The sequence below is a fragment of the Ambystoma mexicanum genome, chromosome 1p, assembly GCF_040938575.1.
Source record: "Ambystoma mexicanum isolate Mex_15411 chromosome 1p, UKY_AmexF1_1, whole genome shotgun sequence".
In the NCBI taxonomy this organism is placed as follows: Eukaryota; Metazoa; Chordata; class Amphibia; order Caudata; family Ambystomatidae; genus Ambystoma; species Ambystoma mexicanum.
In genome coordinates, this window is record NC_090921.1 from 368,107,384 (window position 1) to 368,126,779 (window position 19,396).

Here is a 19,396-nt window from a genome sequence, read left to right on the forward strand (position 1 = left end):
CAATTCGAAAGAATGCATCAACTTTATTGTAATATATAGGCTTCCCCATTTGGTATCAGACTTTAGCAGCGAAATTACACAACAGCTGAATAATCTGAAATCAATCAATGCTTCCACGTTACTAGTGGGGGACTTCAATAGGTGGCAGGGTAATCCTCTGGACAAGGAGGCAATTCTGCTTGAGAAAACATGAAAAATATCGACTTCACTGTCCAAAACAGTGAACCCCCAACGGCAAAAGCTAATCAGCTGAACTGGATTGTTAAGCAAAATTTTCATATCCAAAACCTAGTAACTCAGCCATGTATTTGGTGGGATCACTTTACAGTCAATTTTGAAGTACATCTGCGTGAGCCATAAAAACCAACTCACAGTGCCCACATCAGGGTGCAGAGTAGGAACTTTAAAGGCATAGGGCCAGATCAGCTGGAACCATGCCTTACAAAGATTTCAGAAAGCTTTCAAATAGGTGACAAATTATTAAAATAAGTGTGAAAAAATGATGTTGACATAGACCAACCAAATACGAGAAATGGTGGATCAATATGCACCACTTAAACCAAAAATGGTGAGGAAGGATAATCACCACCATAGCTGATTCCACAGTAAGGTCTATGAGCTAAAATTTGAGAAAAGAAGACTGGGAAGGGTCTGGCAAAAAAGTCCTTCAACAGTCAATAACGATTGTTGGAATCGCATAAATACTAAATATAGAATAGGCATTCGTGAGGCCAAATCCAACAACTACAATTAATTGATAGAAGCCGCACCTGATTCAACAAGTACACTTTTTGACATTTTAATCCTGGTAGAAAAACCAAATGTATTGTCTCCTTCACATATTCCATCTGAGGAGGACTGTGAATTGGTGCAAAGGGGTGTTCCTTGATAAAATACAGAAAGCCACAGAATCTATCATTCTGCCAAGAGAGGCCTCTACAGAGACTAGTCTGCCCACAGGTGAAGATCTGCCCACAGGTGAAGATCTGCCCACAGTGGGAGAATGGTGGCAGAAAGAACCAGCCAGTTTCAATTTCAAACCCATCTCAGAAGATGAGACGATTAATGTGATGGCAAAAATGAAACCCTCTTCCTGTGCAGAAAATATAATTCCCTGTAAAATAATCCTGCATAACAAAGAACTATTTTCCCTAATTTTGACAAAAATAATCAACGCCTCTTTCCAAGATTATATTGTTTCTCAGAGCATAAAGAATGTCACTATCTCTCTCCTGGTCAAGAAACCGGATCTGCATCCTAAGGACCCTGGTAACCAGCGTCCTATAACTAACACCAATTTCATCTTGAAAATTATGGACAGAATAGCCACGAATCAACTTCAACCACATGTTGAAGTGAATAACATTCTGCACGAGCAGCAGCCGGGCTTCCATGCAGCTCACAACATGGAGACCGCAATGCTTGACTTGCACACTGGTATGCTATCGATAAGGCAGGGATGTTCATGCTTCTAGATTTAAGTGCGGCATTTGATCTGGTTGATCATCAGCTGCTGCAGAAGGTCCTGGAGAAAACGGCAGGATGTTCCAAGGTGGCGCTGGCTTAGTTGACATAATTTGTGGCAGACCGAGCAGCAAGAGTCCATTGGGGGAGAAGTACTCCAAGACTGCCCACATAAGGGCAGGAGTACCTCAGGGAGCTAGCCTATCCCCACTACTCTTCAACTTTTTTATGAAATGTCTATGTGAACTACTGGAAACCGTTGGTGTATATTTCACCAATTACGTCAACGATACACAGTTGGTGTTTGAGCTAGAAGGGGTCTATCAAACAGACATGAACAAGCTCAGAGAAATTTACGATATAATTGACAAGTGGATGGTGGGACATTGGATGTGCTTGAACAGCAAAAAAACTGAGCTGATGATATTTAGTTCACGTCAAGCAAGAGCCAAGTTAGGAGTAGAATACGAGTCATTTTCTATCAAAGACTCGGCTATTAAGGTAGTTGCTCAGGTCAAAACTCTAGGGATGATGATGGAGGCATCCTTTGGCATAGAAGCTCAGGTGAACTACCTCCATAAAGAAAATACTTATTACTTGCGTTTGCTGAGAGCCATCCACCACCTCCTAATCGAGAAGAATTCAGCAACCATTGCCCAGGCCATTATTCTTTCGCGCTTGACCTACGGCAGCGCGTTGATGTTGTGCGCCACTCAGAAAAGCATTGAAAGATACTATATAATGAAGAATAATGCGGTATGTGTGGTCAAAGGGATCAACAGAAGAGACCATGTGACCGAAGGAAGGAGAGCATTGAGGATTGAGGATCGGACCGTCTTTAAAGCTATGACACTAGTGCATCAATGCCTACATGGCGTGGCACCTGTGTACCTCAGGAATACGTTCAAATGATACACACCCAACAGGTCTCTGAGGTCCGAAGCGCATGGCAGGCTATAGGTGCCGCTGGCCAATCTAGCGACTGGTGCCGGGAAATCGTTTCCTGTGTGGGCTGCACAGCAGTGGAACAAGCTTCCACTGGCCGTTTGCTTAGAACAAAACTATAGAATTTTCAGGAAACTCCTTAAAACACACCTGTTCAAGTAATTTGCTTTTACGATAGCGAGGCAGGACCTTTATGTCTGTGTCCGTCTTTGTCCCTGGTTCTATGTTACTGCACCCTGATGCCTGCGGTCTTTCGGCCCACTACAAATGCGTAAATAAATAAAATATTCTTCCCAGAAGACTAACGTCTGGGGGTCAAATACCCTGAATTCCCACAATGTTCATTTCCATTTTATATACTGTGAAAATTACTTCGAAAACCAACAGGGTTCTATGAAGTAATTTTCATAGTATATAAAGTGGAAATGAACATTGCGGAAATTCAGGGTATTTGACACCCAGATCCTAACAGCTAAAAATTTGAACACTGGATTGTTTAAGAAAGACAGATATCCAGGATAGAGGGAGTGATTTAACTGAAAACAATATTGTGAAGGCGTTTTGCATAGTGGACAGAGAGAACGCAATTGCCCTGAGGAAGACCTCAAAAGGGTCGAAACACGTGTTGGCTGTTGATGAACATTACATTTGAACAACCAAAATGTCATGAATCTATTTGTTAATTTTGATTATCTGTGTTAAATCAATTGTGATATAATATTTAGAGGGAGATAGGAGCGCAGGTGTCCAAGCTATACAGGAAAGAATTGGAGCTCCACTCAGATGAATACAAATTTCTATTCAATAAAAGAAAACCCATGCACCTCCGACTCAACAGTACTACACATCATAAAAATCACTAATATACAAAATGTACACTGCAGGTAACCCAAAGCATGGGATTACATGGCACTTCACTGTTTCAAGTACTTTTGTATCCAAGTTACACTTAATAAACACAGACGATAAAGTCTACAGTAAATGGAGACAACAGGTTAGTTGATGCAAAAACCATGTACCTTATAATTTAAGGTATCACCACAATGCATACTAAGTGCTTCCTTTATCCCAGTGGTACAAAACCTAAAGGACAATTGTACCAAGATCACAGGTACGGTAAGTGTTCAGGAAGCTCAGTAGTTCTTCGGAAACAAGACTTATTTTCAACCAACAGGAACGCAAAGCAAAAAACAACCAACAACTTTATAATCAAAGTTCCAAAAAAGCAAAGGGTTCACTTTCAATTGCAGACCACTGTGGGGACCGTGGGGAGGAAGGGGGAAACTAAACAAGTATGTACACTTTGCCCCCTGACCCTGATTCGCAAAACGACTACCCGCATGCTGGGGCTGAATTCGCACGCCATCCATCCAGGTATAGGTGGTCGAGAGGTGACAGGTGACTAGGCTAAATATTGTGTTTGGTTTAGGTCCGGCTAGGTAGTGGTTCGGATCTCCGGTGCATATGGAATTCCAGCAGACTTGCAGCAGGACAGGGCAGATTATTTGGGACAGCAACCCAAGGCATCCCGATGATTGGAAACCCTTGTCACCCTGAGCGAATAGCTATGATTTCTGTTGTCCTAATGACGCAGTATTCAAAGGTTTGCAATGAATTAACACTCACAATCAGACACTAAGCAGCCCGCACTGGGAGGAGACAGGACCATCTCCTGAGGGCCTCACCCCCAATTAGCACCCGAAGCAGAGAGGTTAAGGACTGCATTGGCATGGGATCTGGACTTTCTTGCACTTTGTCACTATGCAGGTGTGAGGCACATTAGTGAGCAGTGTGAGGCCTGCCCACTGCTGTGAAAGGCCCCGAGCCAGGGTGCACTCAATCTGATCCCTTTCAGTCAATCCCACCCTCTTCCCAAGGAGAGCAAGCACTTACCTCTGTGGGGAGGTAGGAGAGAAAGGGTATGTCCATCTTCTCACACTGGGTGGTGAAGTCCTGGTACAGGGAATTCTGGGATCGCTTTGGGTAGAAGATGGTGGGCTCATAGTTCTGTGAGAGTAGAACACAAACACGTAAAACAATTATTTTAAAGAAAAATAATTATCGATCATAGCATAAGAGCCAACTAGGCTGTTTTGCCCTTAATCATTGCTCTGCCATCATGGCATGTGTGTTCATGATCCGACCTTACAATTGCACAGTGTTGCGGGTGCACCTATGGTCGAGTGATGCCTTGAGGGCCTGCATTCAATCTTGGCCACTCATTTCAGCCACTCCCTATGGCAATAAGGATTGTTTTCCATAAAGCTAGCAAAGAGAACATTTTAGGCACGAATCGTAACTTGCACCCCTCACTCACCTCCAGCACCCATCCCACCTCTACCCAGATTTGATTCACAAACCCACTCATTGGGGCTCTCAAATGATTCACAGACGAGGCACTCCACGCCACTCGCGCACTTGCTCCTTCAGCCTGTCACTGATCGCTTCCATCATTCACCTGCTCACTTCCTGCGTTATCCACGCCTTCCCTACAGGCCCAATTCATTATTCTGCTCATTGATTCATACATCCGTTCTTGTCGGATTCTTCCAATCCCCACTGAATATAAGCTCTCCTCTCACCTGGATAACCAAGGAACAGTGTTGTAGTGGGTAGCTCTTGAGAAGAGATGTCAGGGAACCCCACGAGTCGGGAGTGCCCGGATTGGCTCAATTCTTTGTATGCGTATTGCTGGCAAGAATTTCGGTTTCCCTCTAGCAGACTTTGCAGGGGAGTGTGGTGCAGGAGGGAGGGGGGGGGGGCTCCTCTTGTGTAAGTCCACTGGGACGGACAGCAAAAGCATTTGTTTAGGCCTAAAGGGCTGAGGAATCTTTTGAGTACCCAGTTTCCAAACGTTTCGAAGTCTCTTCCCTTACCACGTCATACCACCGAGCCACTACCAACCGCTCTCCCCTCCCGCACCCATGCGGCTACCTATTGATGTCCCAGTAGTGTGCCTGGCTTTCACCTTTGTTTGATAAGATGTAATGCACTAGGCTTTCATTCACCACCACACACTCAAGAGGCAGAACGCTTGCGACAGGCCTACATAATGTGCGGTAACTCATGAACATTCCATGCAGTGGACCAGCAAGTGGCATAGAAGAACTTGGGGAGATGCACAGCTGTGGCAATGGCCAACTCACATAAATCCGCAAGTGTCGCGCACACACCAGCCCGATTGCCCCATTCTGCTCCGGCCCACAGATCACCAGTATCGTCGGCTGCTTCTTTGGCAAAGAACTGAGCGGGAATACCTGGGGGCAAAACAGAAGAGGGGAGGGTGATGAGCAAAGCATGACCTCGGCAGACAGCATCTCCCACCTCCAACACTCGCAGCCCATATCCACCCTCACCCTCTGCTCCTGGTCTTGTGCTGAGGGGAGTGCAGGCAATATAGTTTGTCTATTGCACACCTCTGGGGAAATCATAATTGGCACCTGTATATTGGGAAATGCATCTGGTTTTCGTTGTCATCTCCCTCACTGATTAGGTTTTTCTTTATTTGACTTCCTGTATGTGGGCCTGCCAGGCCCAAGGGAAGGGAATGCTGCGGAGTGAACTGATTAACGAGAGTCTGCATCAGGAAGCGATGTGGACAGGAAGCTTCTAGAACTCCCTGCTCAAGGGGCGTCCTCCTTATGCATGCGGGAAATTGTTCCACTTATTCAAGATTTTTGTAATTGACATGAGAAGTCCTCCAAGAGAGCGCTTGTTAGCCGTGGAATGTGGATTAAGTCTGCGAACAGAGATTATTATTTTTTTTTATTGGGAATAAGCACCTGAAAGATAGACGTATCTCTAGATAATTGTTTACCTACTTCTGGATTTTAATACGCAGCTATTATCAGTACTCGTTGGTGTCGCAGCAAAAAAACTCTGCCAAGCTACAAACGGGCATAAAACAACACTGCGCCCAGTGAAAATGTGTAAACCCCCACCTGATGCCAGCATGGCCATTCTGCCTGCAAAAGTAAGGGGATCCAAAATGCTAGAAGAGAAGAGGTCATTCTCGCAACTCTAGCAACAAACCGTCATTGTTCAGATGCTGTCAGAGCAGAAATACAAAATGGTGCACCTTTGTTATGGTGGATTTATCCAGTCACATTAGGAACTGAACTTCATATCCTCGTGACTTAAATATGGATTGGAACCAATGCTACAATAACTAAGCTGCGCCCTTTGCAATGTCATTTCTATCTCTAGAGTTTAGGATTTGACCAGAAGCTGTTCGTCCACAAAGGAAGAGGGGACACTGACCCGCCACCCATCATGGATGAGACAAAGCCAGCACAGTGAATACTTGAGCACTTCCTCCACTGTAGTGTGCAACTTAAGGAGTACTTCTAGTCTGGCTGAGTTGTTAGGGGAACAAGGTTTCCCTTTGTATGCAGTACCCCAGCTGCACATCCACAATAAGTCATGTAAGTCCAGGGGAGTTTCCTTTCCCTAGATTTACATGGCCCATTTGCCATACAGGCTGGGATACTGCAGGATGGAAAATGCCTAGGGGGCATCCTGAGCCTCTCTTTGCAGTGGGTGTGTCTGGGTTGGTAAGATCCTGAGGCTCCATGTTTATGTCAGGAGCCAGTACTTAGGGAGAGGTGTTTGATTGACATCTCTCCCTGCTTCCTGGTACATGGGCCCACTGGCCCACATTGGTGCAGCCAGTATTGGCATGTTTCTTAACTTGATGTATTTCACAAGCACCAGGCAGGACGACCATGGGAAAGCCTGTGATTAATAAGGACACCGTTAGCTAGGGTAAATCAAGTAGAAGAATTAACAGTGTAGTAGGAGTGTGGTTGATCTTTATTTCCCTGTGCTGCATTGTTATACAGGGGTTTCTCTAAGTAGGTTCACTACATGTTTTGTTATCGTGGCATAGAATCTTTCTACTAACATTCTTGGAAAAGCCAGCTTGCTGAGTGTTCTTCTTTGGGAATACTGGCCTACATTGGTGCAGTCAGTATGGACATGTATTATTAGAGTGGAATTACATTTATTACTGGGAATTTCGGAAAAGCGAACACATGGGGACAGTGGCCTACATCTGAGCAGCCAGTATGGACAGAATTTCTTGGACTGGAATGCAATTATTTTACTGGCATTATGGGCAAAGCCAACAGGAGTAGGTACTTATGTGGGATACTGACATATATTTCACAACTGGTAGGAACACTTTTTCTGTCATATCATTACTGGCATTTCTGGCAAAACAAACATAAGTAAGTTCTTGTGAGGGAATACTGGCATATATTGGTGCAGCCAGCTCAGCCAACATATACATTTTTTTTATACTGCAAGACTACTATATTCTGGGCAAAGATATAATGAAAATGCAATCAGAAATGCCTTTGTGCTTGGTGGTGACTTACTGTGTTATCCTATCAAACCCATTGTAAACTGTGTAGCTTTTTACCCAGTTTATCACAGGAATTGGGACACAAAACACACCATTTTAGCTCATTATGTAGAAACAATTATCGGGTGGGGAACCCCGTCAGTACCTCTGGTTGGTTAGGGCTCCCTCCCTACTCTTGTCACGTACAGATATATTCATGGAAAATGTTTATGCCAAACCAATTGATATATTCACCAGCCACCATTGAATTTGACTAGTGATGGGGTAACAATCCTTTTGACTTACACCACGATATCTAAAGCTCATTTAAGAGCCAGTTGTTAGTGGTCTTCACACCACTTAGTGGTTAGTCGACTTTAAATCACTCTTGGGCCTTCATATACTTATTCATTTATGCTGTTTTTAGATAATTAACACTCTCCCCATTTGTAACTTGCCTGATACAGAATGCCTTTTATTATTAGCAGAGGTTGAGTTGCATCCCCTTAGCCCTTTAATTTTCTGGTGATCGTAAACACCACCAAAGGTGTTGTAACTCCCTTAAGGAGCACACCGCCATGACATGAAGAGAGTAGCTGACTTTATCCCGGCATTAGATTCGAAAGGTAGATACCGAGTGATGATCGAGAGCGGTGCCACTGGCGTGGCGCTGCTTTTGAGTACTGTACCGTCATGCTGTTTAGGTGGCATGGTTACCAGTGGCGGAGCCAGTGGCAGGAGGGGAGCCCCCCCTGGCTTCACCCTGGTGCCCGGTGTGATCCCTTGGCTCCCGCTGGGCCGCTGCCTGCTGAGGTTGTGGCCATAAATTAAATTACCATGAATTATTGGTACGACATCCTTTCATCGCCAAGCATTTAAAAGCCTGCAATTTAAATGTGTACCAAATAACGTGAAAGTTCATAATTTTTTTTTGTGGGGGTGGGAATGGGCAGATAAGTGGTTGGGGGGTCGGGTATAGTTAAAAATAGGTTTTGGATGGAGTTCTGGGGGGGACCCCCCTAAAAATAAAAATACATTCGATTAACGTTTTCGTTATTTCAACATATTTAAATTGCAGGCTTTGAAATGCCTGACGAGGAAAGGACAAAGAACCAAATTATTAAATGCAGGCGGCATGCCACCACTGCAGTGTGTGCACATAGGGCAAGGGCACATTATTCGGACCAGACAGGGCATGCAGCGCGCCACGCCTGCCTGTTACCCTACCTGCACAGTGCGAAGTGCTGCTGCCTGATTATTAATATTGTGTACTGGCCCTATGTGAGAGTGAGGCTGAGATTTAAAAATGTGCGTGCTTGCCCGCTCCGCTCATGCTGGCCTGGGCAGGGCCTAGGTCCGGGCTGGCAGGCATGCAGAATATAGCACAATTTTGACCCTGACCGACCCCAACCCCTTCCTGCGCGCCACTGCTGCCTCTTGGGACCACACAGAGAGAGCTGAGTCCAGACAGACAGTCGACCACGGCCATCTGAGGCTTGGACAGGCACCCCACCACCATGCACTGACTCAATTATCCTTTGTGAGTGACACGTGAATCCTCCATCAGCAGCACAGAGCAGAGCCGGCGTGCCTGCCTGCCGCAGCACCCAGGCCCAGGACCAGCCGGGCACCGCCACTCCACCTCTGACCAGCCAGGGAGCACGCACCTGCTGCTGCCTGCTGCCAGTGCCAGACCAGGCCTGCCTGCCTCAGCCTCCCTGCGTACACATAAGTACGGTAGTCAGTGTGGTACCACTGACTCTGATTTTTGCTGGCTGCCTGCCCTCAGCCACAGAGCCACTGTGGCCCTCAGTGCCAGCCCACCCTGCATGCAGCCGCCCACATGCCAACTGTGCCGCTGCCACCCAGGCAGAGAAGAAGTGCCACATTGCTGCACTGTCGCCCCCATGGCCTGCAGCTGGAGCCAGCCCGCCCCACTGCACAGCCCAACCAGCGAGCTCACCTCCCTCGGTGTCGCCTCCAGGCGCCAGTGCCACCAGCCCCAGACAGCTGAGCTCACCTCGCCCTCGTGGCCAGGACACACAGCCCTCAGCACTGCCAGACCCAGTTGTTCAACTTCAAACTGTAAGGTTTCAAGTAAGTAGTATTGTTGCATTAGGTGGTTCAAGTTGTTTTATACATGTGTGCACTTCTTGATACATGCCATACTGCTTTGCACTAATTAGCCTTTCCGCATGAAGTAATGCCAACTGTGGACTCCTCTCTCTGTTTATATGGTCCACACTATTGTTCTAATATTGCATTTCTTTGCACTAATTTGACTTCTTGCATGGAGTAATGTCTTGTGTGAATTTCTTTCTTAATGTATGTTGTTCACAATTTTTTTGCTCTACAAAGTAGTTTTGATACTTGTACAGAGGGAACTAATTTTGACACCCTCGGTTGACTACCGATTGACTTTTGCTCTCTATCAACAACTAAAAATTAAAAATAAGTTCAGCGTACTGTAAAGCAGATCTACATTAGCCGATTTGAGTGTCTGTTGTTTGCCCAGTAACACATTACATGGTAAAAAGTAATAATGACCTATTAATGTTGATGACTACAATTGACTAAATTTGTATTGAATCACGTTGCAATTACCAAACTATCACAGTCAGGACGCCCCCCTCTTGTTTACATCCATTAATAGCCCACAGTCCTGCTCCTGTATTGGGCCATCCCTCCAGTTACCCTAAAATTGCTTCAGGAACCAATGAATAACTGGCTGACAGAAGCTGTAAATGGCAATTCAATCCTTTTGTGACAGACTGTTTGATTAGTACCCAAGGGGGAGGTTTTTGATAAAATGTGTTGCAATTTTTGCAGTTTAAAGAATATTTATTCAGTAACACTCTTGTCAAAACTACAAGCCGCATGGTGAAGTAACTTCTCAAACTGGCCCACAAGGGCCAAAAAAGTGGGCCACTTTGCCAAATAAAACGGGCAAAACTAGCATTTTGTGTTTTGTTTTTGGGCATTGCCCTGCTACCCTATAGGCCAGTTCGCCCCTCAGCCTGTGTGTGTGTCTGTATGGGCTGCCTGGCACTGCCTGCCTTACACATTGTGAAATATGTGATGTGAAGTTCTTTGGTAGATGGCAGATGCAGATGCTGCTTGTCTTGCAAAGCTCTGCTTCTCTGGCTGAACTTATTGGTCAACTCAGTTAGAAGTGAACTCCAAAAGTTTGTGTTTCATTTATATAAATGCTCGTTCTATGAAGCGGCTCTACTTCCAGCCAACTTAGTTCGATATCCAAATACAACTACTGTATGTGGCCCTTTTGGGATAGTCAATCTATTATCTGCCCGGAGACTGAGATGCAGAATGGATTAATTCATTGCATAGTATTGAGTTTTCAGCACTTAAGTTCTCTGCCGTTCGTGTGTTGTCTATTCTAAAGGTGTCTGGGCAGTGGGCTCTGTGGGAAGACTAGAGCATTGGTGGCCAGGGCCGGCATCAGGCTGTCGGGGGGAAATTCTGCCGGGGTCGGCCGGGCCGTCCGCAGACCTCCGGGCAGGGAGGCCCCAACTCCTCCCGTATATCCCAGATGAGATAGAGTATGAGACACACACAAGGAGCAAGGTGACTCTGCTGTTTATTTATACAAAACGGCAGGGATGGGTCAAGGAGCGTACGCGTTCGTCCTGACACACACACAATCGTGGGGCTCGCAGGCCCTTTTTACTGCATTATGACGCGCTACTTGCGTCACTTCAAAAAGTTAACAAAAAACCTATCGCCACTCTTAATTGGTTGCTCGAGTGGTAGGGTTAGTATAGTACACATATAGAGAATGATATTAGTGGACAAGGTGTAGTCAGGTGGTATATCTGGGTTGTCCCTACAATTAGATACATAAGAATTGTTACATGAAGACTCCTGAGGATTGGCTAATGTTACTGACGTCTGAGATAAGAGCCCCATGTTCTGATTGGTGCACCCGTGAGCTTCCCAGCCTGGGACCACCGTTGTTCCCAGCTCTCGGTGTACCTGTGATTGCAACAACGTTTCAATATGGGTACGTGCAGACAATGTGAGGATTTATTCATAGGTGGAAGACTGACCGCTCCCACTGTAGCAGATGTCCATTGAGCCTTTCAAGTGTATTGGCCTGTGTCTCGTAGCGAGGGACCCAGACGCCTTTTTTCTCCTGGGCTTTGGCATCTCGTCAGGTTCGGCTTGGTCACGTGGGGAGGGACCGTGAAAGAGGCAGAATTCTGCACAATTAATATTGCTTTTTCTACTGCGCGTCTGGTTTAATTTGCCGGCGTGACTTTAACGTTGGTGCGCGGAGTGCGAGGTTGCAACACCGTGCCATTGATGATTTGTTCTTGGAATTTGAGTTTGCAACATTACGACCTTGGCTGGTTGCTCCACTGGGTTCTTTCTGCAGGATCAGCAACCTGACTCGTGCTTTGTTAATGTCCACAGGAGCTCTTGGTTGAGGCCTACTTGGGCCTGGTGCATAATTAGTCCGTTTGGTGCATAGGTGCTTTTAGGTTATAATAGCATATATTTCCATGACCAGTATCGTGTTTCCATTATACCTCTATGGTGGTAATGGGTTTCAAGAGAAGCGTGAGCAAGCGTTATAAATGAGCTCATGATGCGTCTTGCGTTTCTGCATTCTGAAAGCCTATGTAAAAATAATAAAGATGCACGTCCGTGAATATGCCTGTCGCCTACGTCAGAGCACTGAGTATGTTCTTCGTGTAGATTGGTGTGGAAATGTTCAGTGTGTATATTTGTACAGAAGTGCTTCCCGTTGTCTAGGTCGTCATGGCATCTCTAACGACGTGTGGATTTTAGTCTAGCTGATCCGAACCGCAGGTGTCGGCATGGCCAGTGCGGGCTGTTGGGCAGGCAGATGGACACATCCGTATGTTCCTGTACCAGGGTACCTGGTCGTCTGGTAAATGGACAAACTCTTCTCGCGGCGGGTGTCTGGGCCGTGATCCTCTAGGCCAAGCGCGAGAGGTGAAGGACGGGAGCCTGGTCTTCCATTCTCCCACTTCAGTCCCCCCTCTGGTCGACTTGTCGACCACAAACATATCCTTCTCGTTATCTCCTCTTACCCTCCATATCTTAGTTATCCCTCCGAGATGTCCATAATGGTTTACATGATCTTCAAATGACCAATACATATATTCACATGTTCCTCCAGGAGTACAGTATACCCATCTTCCTATGTAGCTCCTGGGGTTCCTTGGGTTCTCGATCTTCACTGATGGTGGGTCTAGATGGTTGGTGATGATTTGGGTGCGCAACTTCTCCCTCTCTTGTATTATCACCCCTGTATGCTGGCCATCATCTGCTGGCATCAAGGGGTGCATTCCCACCATTTCCAGCAACTCGTCAGTCGTGCGTGCCTTCCGGGCCTTCCAAAATCTAATTATAATCAGAGTAGCTCCAGCCAAAATAGTACACCCCACTATTATTTTCAGTCCATCTGACAGCCAAGATGGCATCCATGACCATAATAGTGAAAACCAGCTCTTATCCTTGTCTACACCGTTACTTTCATCCATCAATTTGGAGTGCATCTGGGCCAATTGTGATACTGCTTCTGTCAGTGTACCATTGTCAGCATCGTTGGCAGGTATGAACGTGCAGCAAGATTGTCCTATCTTTGCACAAACTCCTCCTTCCATTGCTGTGAGAAGGTCCAATACATATCTGTTCTGGAGTGCTACCATCCTTACAGCTCGCAGCTCCTCTTTAATTGCGTTGAACCCATTTACTGTTGAATTGATGGTCATCATTAGTTCCCATCTGGTTATTTGGAGCCATTTTGCGTTTGCGTATGCCTGCAGTCCCGGATGTATTATTGAGGAGAAAAACATTGCTGCTCTGCTGAATAGTCTGTGTTCTGGCGGTATTGACGTTAGTTCCGTTTCCGACCTTCCCCACAGGTAATTTCCTGTCAGTGGCTCTCCTTGTTGTTTTCTCCTATTTAGGACAGTATCCTCGCTGTTGGTCTTGTTCTCTTGCTCCTTCTGAAGTGGTGCAGATCTCTTTCTTCTCTTATCCCCTTCATCCATTTTAGGAAATTTCGCCACATTGACATGCTTCTTAGGTACCACTAGTGATGGTACATTGACGTGTACCATTGTGCACACACCATTCCACAGGGGAGGCAGTGTATGATATGCCTTTTCTCCACAGGCCCAATAATGGTCCATTATTACTGCTGTTCCCGCTCCCCCCTCAGGTAACTCCATCACGCTTGCACAATTGGTGTTATATCCTACGTCCACCTCTCCTTTATGCTGGTAGCATACTTTGGGCGCAGTCAATGGTAGTATTGTTATTGGGTCTTCATCTTCTTCTACCCACGTGAGCATTGGTACGTACTTGATCCACGTCGTCCAACATCGATGATTGTGTGTCTCGATGGTTGAGATAGTTTCTTTTGTTACCATGTTGCTGCCAATTACTCCTATCTCCCAGCTGTTGTCCAGATACACCTTTCCTGTTATCGTCAGTAGCGGCCTCTCCCAGCATCCTTGTTTACCCGGAACTTCAGTGGCGTACCAATCACATGGTAGATACTGCAGTGTTACCTTCTTTGTTTCTCCTTTTGCAGGGCCACTTGTTATGTATTTGAATGCTTCAGCATGTAAACTGGTCTTGTGGTAACTCAGATAGGTCTTGAGGAAGTTGTTTTCATATGGGTATGAGTCTCGTGTTTTCCATGTCATGTGCACTACTGTTCCTTGAAATCTTCCTTTCGTTTGGAACAGGGCCAAATATATTATGCATTGTGCTGTCTTTTCATCTATTTCAGTGGCAACAAATGTTCGTGAAGCGCTCATGGCGTATGGTATTAATGAGCAAACGTAACAGCTGTCCTCAGTTGTCTGCTTACCAATGCGGGTCATGTGCTGGTACCATATGTTGTTTGTGACGTGTGCTGAATCTTGTACATAATTATCAATACCTTTATTGTCTGAGTATGTGCTGCGTTTAACTCTATTTTGCTTGGGTGCAATGTTACTATTACCACCTGACGTAACACCTGTTGCAGCAGGGAACGGGGGTATATTAGGTTTGGGTGCAGCAATAAAACTGATAGCATAGCTGTACTGCCAGACAGAGGCAGCCAAGAACCCGGTGATCATAAAAATCCCTATTATTTTTATTACATATGCTAATCTCACCGGCATTTTGCTCTTACCTTGCTGCAGTCCTGGCAGCGTATTCTTGTGACGTTAAAGTTGCCCGCCTAAAAATTCTCAAAAGTGCTCGTTATTAACTGTTAGTTTTGTTTCCTTAAGCTCTCCCTATCAAGTAGTCATTCAGTGCCCAGGTGAAGAGCTGCTCCCACGCTACTCTAAGTGATCGGTCTCTTAGGACCGGCAAGTATGGGCGGAGGTGGGGCATGTAATTTTCTATGGCCAGGAGGAAGGCTGTGTAGTAGACACGTACCCTTCTCCTTTTTAAGTATGTTGGCCTTTTTATTTCGTATACAAATTGGTGTGACAATTCTTCTGGGTAGTTATCGTCTGGCAGCACCATCTACACCTGCACACTGAACTTGTTAATTAGCTTTTCTTAACAATACAATATTACGCAGTTCCTGTATGTGCGAGAGAAAAAAGAGAACATTCACGTGTTTACATGTGTATTGGTGCAAGCAATGTCCTTCAGTTTTAGTTACAACTGTACTTAGCAGTCAATGGGGGGGGTTTTTGCTCAGATGGCGGAAGTATTTTTACTCTTTGAGCGTGTGACCATAGGGTGGGCAGTATGGGGATCACCCCTTTCTTCGTCAGTTATCGTCTCCGAGGGAACAATTGGGTCGTTGTCTGTGATGAAACTTTCTTCCGCTGTCGGGGGTGTTGTTACTGTCCTTCCAATGGACCTGTCGTTGGCGCTGGGGCGGGTCTGCAGTTTGTAGATCTTTACGTCATGTAGGTGGTTCCAGGCACGCTTATCCTTTAGTTTTACTGCTCTTGTTGATACGTCCTCCACCAGATGGGGGCCAGTGAACCTCTTCTCGTTCCACTTTCTATTGAAATTGCGAAGTAGTACGTGGTCACCTTTGGCAAGTTTGCATGAGTTCTCCTTTCCCAATTCTGTACTTTCGTCTTTTTCTTGATTGCTGGTAGACCCGCCCCGTGTGCGCTCGAGCTGTTGAGACACAAACACGACACTAGTAATCAAAGAAGACACATATTGATACATTTCATCACCTAACACATTCGCTGAACTTTCGTGGTCGGTGAATGCCCTTGACGTTGGTGTTAGGGGAAGGCGCATTTGACGTCCAGTAACCACTTCGTGAGGGGTGAGGTGGTGGTCGGACCCTGGCCTATTTCTAAGTTCAAACAATGCTAACGGAAGGCAATACAACCAACTTTTCTTTGTTGTTTGTTGTATTTTAGCAATTGCTTCCTTCAATAAGCCATTCAGGCGTTCACATACACCATTAGCCTGTGGGTGGTATGCACATGCAAATTTGTGTTTAATGTTCAGCAGGGATGTGATATGCTGGAACATTTCGTTTGCGAAATGGGGGCCGTTGTCTGATCTTAACACCTCGCACACTCCCCACCTGGGGAAGACCTCCCTTACTATGAATTTGGCTGCTCTAAACGCATCAGGGTGTGAACAGGGCCCTGCTTCAATCCACCTAGAAAATGGGCATACTACTACAATCATATACCTATTACCTTGACATATGTTGATCATATCAACATAGTCAATGTGAAGGTGCCGAAAAGGTCCTTCTGGCCGGGGTATGGTACCTCTTATCACTTTTAAAGTATGACCGGCCGTAAACTGTTGACATGTGAGGCAATTGCTGATAAAATTTGACACATGAGAGGTTAACTCGGGACAAAACCAATCTTCTCTAATTCGTGCTGCGATTATTTCCTTGCCTGTATGGGCAGGGTGATGTAATTGGCTCAGGGCGGTATGTAACAGTGCCAACGGTATTACAACTTTCCCAGTGCCACCCTGGCGCCATAGTGCGTCGGTTGGTGACATTGTGCATCCTCTTTTCACCCATACTTCTTTTTCGGCCATTGGTGCAGCCGCTTGTAGTTCCATAATCTGTGTGGCTGGGAGATGGGTGTACCCTTCTCTTATTAACATCTCCCTAGCTATTCCCCTCCCTCTCCCTCTCTGTGAGTCTGTGGGGTTCCATATCTCACCAAAATATGCAGCATATTTCGCATGTGCGTCTGCTGCTGCATTTCCTTTTGAGACGTAGTCTTCTCCATTGGTGTGTGCGGTGCATTTGACTAGGGCTAGTTCTTGGGGGTCGTTTATTACTTCAATTAGTTCAGCCAACAAGAGGGCATGTTGTACTGGAGTGCCATCAGCTCTCCTAAACCCTCTTCTTCTCCATTTTGATAGCCCTGAGTGGACAGTGGATGTAACATATGCACTGTCGGAATATATAGTTACTCTTTTATTAAAACTTTCCTTTAATGCCAATATTAGTGCAACGAGTTCCGCGGCTTGAGCAGAGTAATGCTGTGGTAATTGTACACACTTCATAGCCACACACACCGGCGCCTCCATCATTTTTACTACTGCTGCCCCAGTCCTTCGTATCCCATCTCCTTGGTCAATAGTTGATGACCCATCAATAAACAAAAGCTCACCTCCCTCTAGTGCATTTTCTTCAACTTTCCTAGTACATGAGTACATTTCAGTTACTTGGGTGCAGTCGTGGGCGTAATCTCCCTCTTCAATTACTTCTGCTAGGAACCTTGCAGGGTTAACCGTGCTACATCTAACAATTGCTAGTTCAGCTTTAGACAAAATAATCTCATAACCTGATGCCCTCTGTGTCGTTAGTGTGGACTTAGGTTTATTCAATATCGCAAATAGTGCATGTTCCACAAATAGTGTAGTTGGACACCCCATAGTTATTGCTGATGCTTTTTCTACTGCAAAAGCAGCTGCAGCAAGACCTTGTTCACAAGAGAAGTGGCCTAACATTATAGGGTCTAAGTGACCGCTGTAAAATGCTACTGGTTTATAGCCCATGCTAGTTTTTTGGGCCAACACTGCTTTCATCACTGCTGAGTCGCAATGTGAAAATATAAAAAAGCGCCGCTCATAGTCTGGGGATGCCAGTACTGGAGCAGTTGATATCGCGTCTTTTAATTCGTCAAATGCCTCCCTCATTTCCATAGTCCACCCCAACTTTTTCTCCCCTTTATTTGCTTCCTTCAAACCCTCAAGCAGGGGTCCTATGTATGAGCTGTAATCAAATAACCATGCTCTACAGTAGTTGCACAGCCCCAGAAATTGCTGCAGTTCTCTCACAGTCTGTGGCACGGGAGTGCTTGAGATGGCCTGTGCTCTTTGTGGTGCAATCCTTCTTCCATGTTGGGATATCAGTTGGCCAATGTAAAGTACCTGTTCCTGACAGTATTGTATCTTTTCCATGTCTACCTTGTACCCCTTTTCAGCCAATATTGTCAACATTTTTAAGGAGTCCTCTCTACATTTACTTTCGTTTGTACTGCAAATTATTATGTCATCCACATACTGTAACACTGTGCTTTCCACCTCAACGTTACCCAAATCCATCTGTATTACTCTATTGAAAATTGAGGGTGATTCACAATACCCCTGTGGTAATCTGGTATGTTTCCACTTTGTATTTCGGTAAGTGAAGCTTGTCAAATCTTGTGAGTCTGGGTGTAATGGTATTGAGAAAAAAGCATTTTTAAGGTCAATCACTGTAAATCGTGATGCTTCTGCTGGAATGCCACACAATATTGTGGCCGGGTTTGCTGTTACTGGATACTCTGCTTCTACTATGTTGTTCAAGGGTCTGAGGTCCTGTATGAAGCGCCAAGACCCCCCTTTAGCCTTGCGCACCGGGTACACAGCTGTGTTACATGGTGATTCTGAGGGGACCAATATGCCATTGTTTATAAGGGCCGTTATGGTTTCATATATGCCCTCATCTGCCTCTTTTGACAATGGGTACTGTTTCACTCTTGGTAGTATGGCACCTTTTTTCAATTTTATCCTTACACCCCCTATGCTTTTTATGCATCCCACGTCATAAGGGCTAATAGTCCATAATGATTTGGGCACCTTTGACATATCTTCCTTAAAAAATGGGACTGGGGTGCCTGCGGGTGCCTCAAGTGCCATTGCAATTTTCTGTGCTACTTGTTTGTGAGCCACTCTTAGCCATATTTCTACACTCATCATGAACACCATTTCACCTTCCTCCTTTTCTTCTGAAAACAGCTCTTCATCTGACACCTGGGTCAGCCTACATCCTTCTGCTAGTGCTATCACTGCCCTCCATGCTCTCCCTTCTTTATCTTGGGCGTGCACAGCAACATAATCAGCTGTTGCAATAATGCTCTCAATGTCCATTACAAACACCTTCCCTTCCAGTTCATTAACTGGTGTTTCTGGTCGGAACAGATAGGCTGCTGGCCTCCTCCATATTTTCCCTCCTATCCCTGGCATCCATGCAAATGCCATGTCTGTGCCATACTGGAATAGCTCGCCATCTACTGGCTCCGCCCTAATCGCTATCTGTCCACAGTATGCTTGCAAAATCTGTCGTGCTGCGAGCATGTTAATCCCTGGAGTAGAGCAAATTATGCCATCCTCTGTAAAGGAGATCGTCATATTCAACCTGTTCATTAT

General features: G+C 45.6%; 1 protein-coding gene across 1 annotated transcript in view; it reads right to left on the bottom strand.

Moving 5' to 3' along the window:
• YJEFN3 (YjeF N-terminal domain containing 3) overlaps positions 1–19,396 on the bottom strand; it is an 850,334-nt gene that overhangs the window by 42,136 nt on the left and 788,802 nt on the right. The window contains exons 3-4 of the mRNA XM_069649058.1: positions 5,556–5,666; positions 4,303–4,416 (exon numbers count right to left, since the gene is read on the bottom strand). Coding sequence (XP_069505159.1) covers positions 4,303–4,416; positions 5,556–5,666 — 225 coding nt within the window. The remainder of the gene's footprint in view (positions 1–4,302; positions 4,417–5,555; positions 5,667–19,396) is intronic.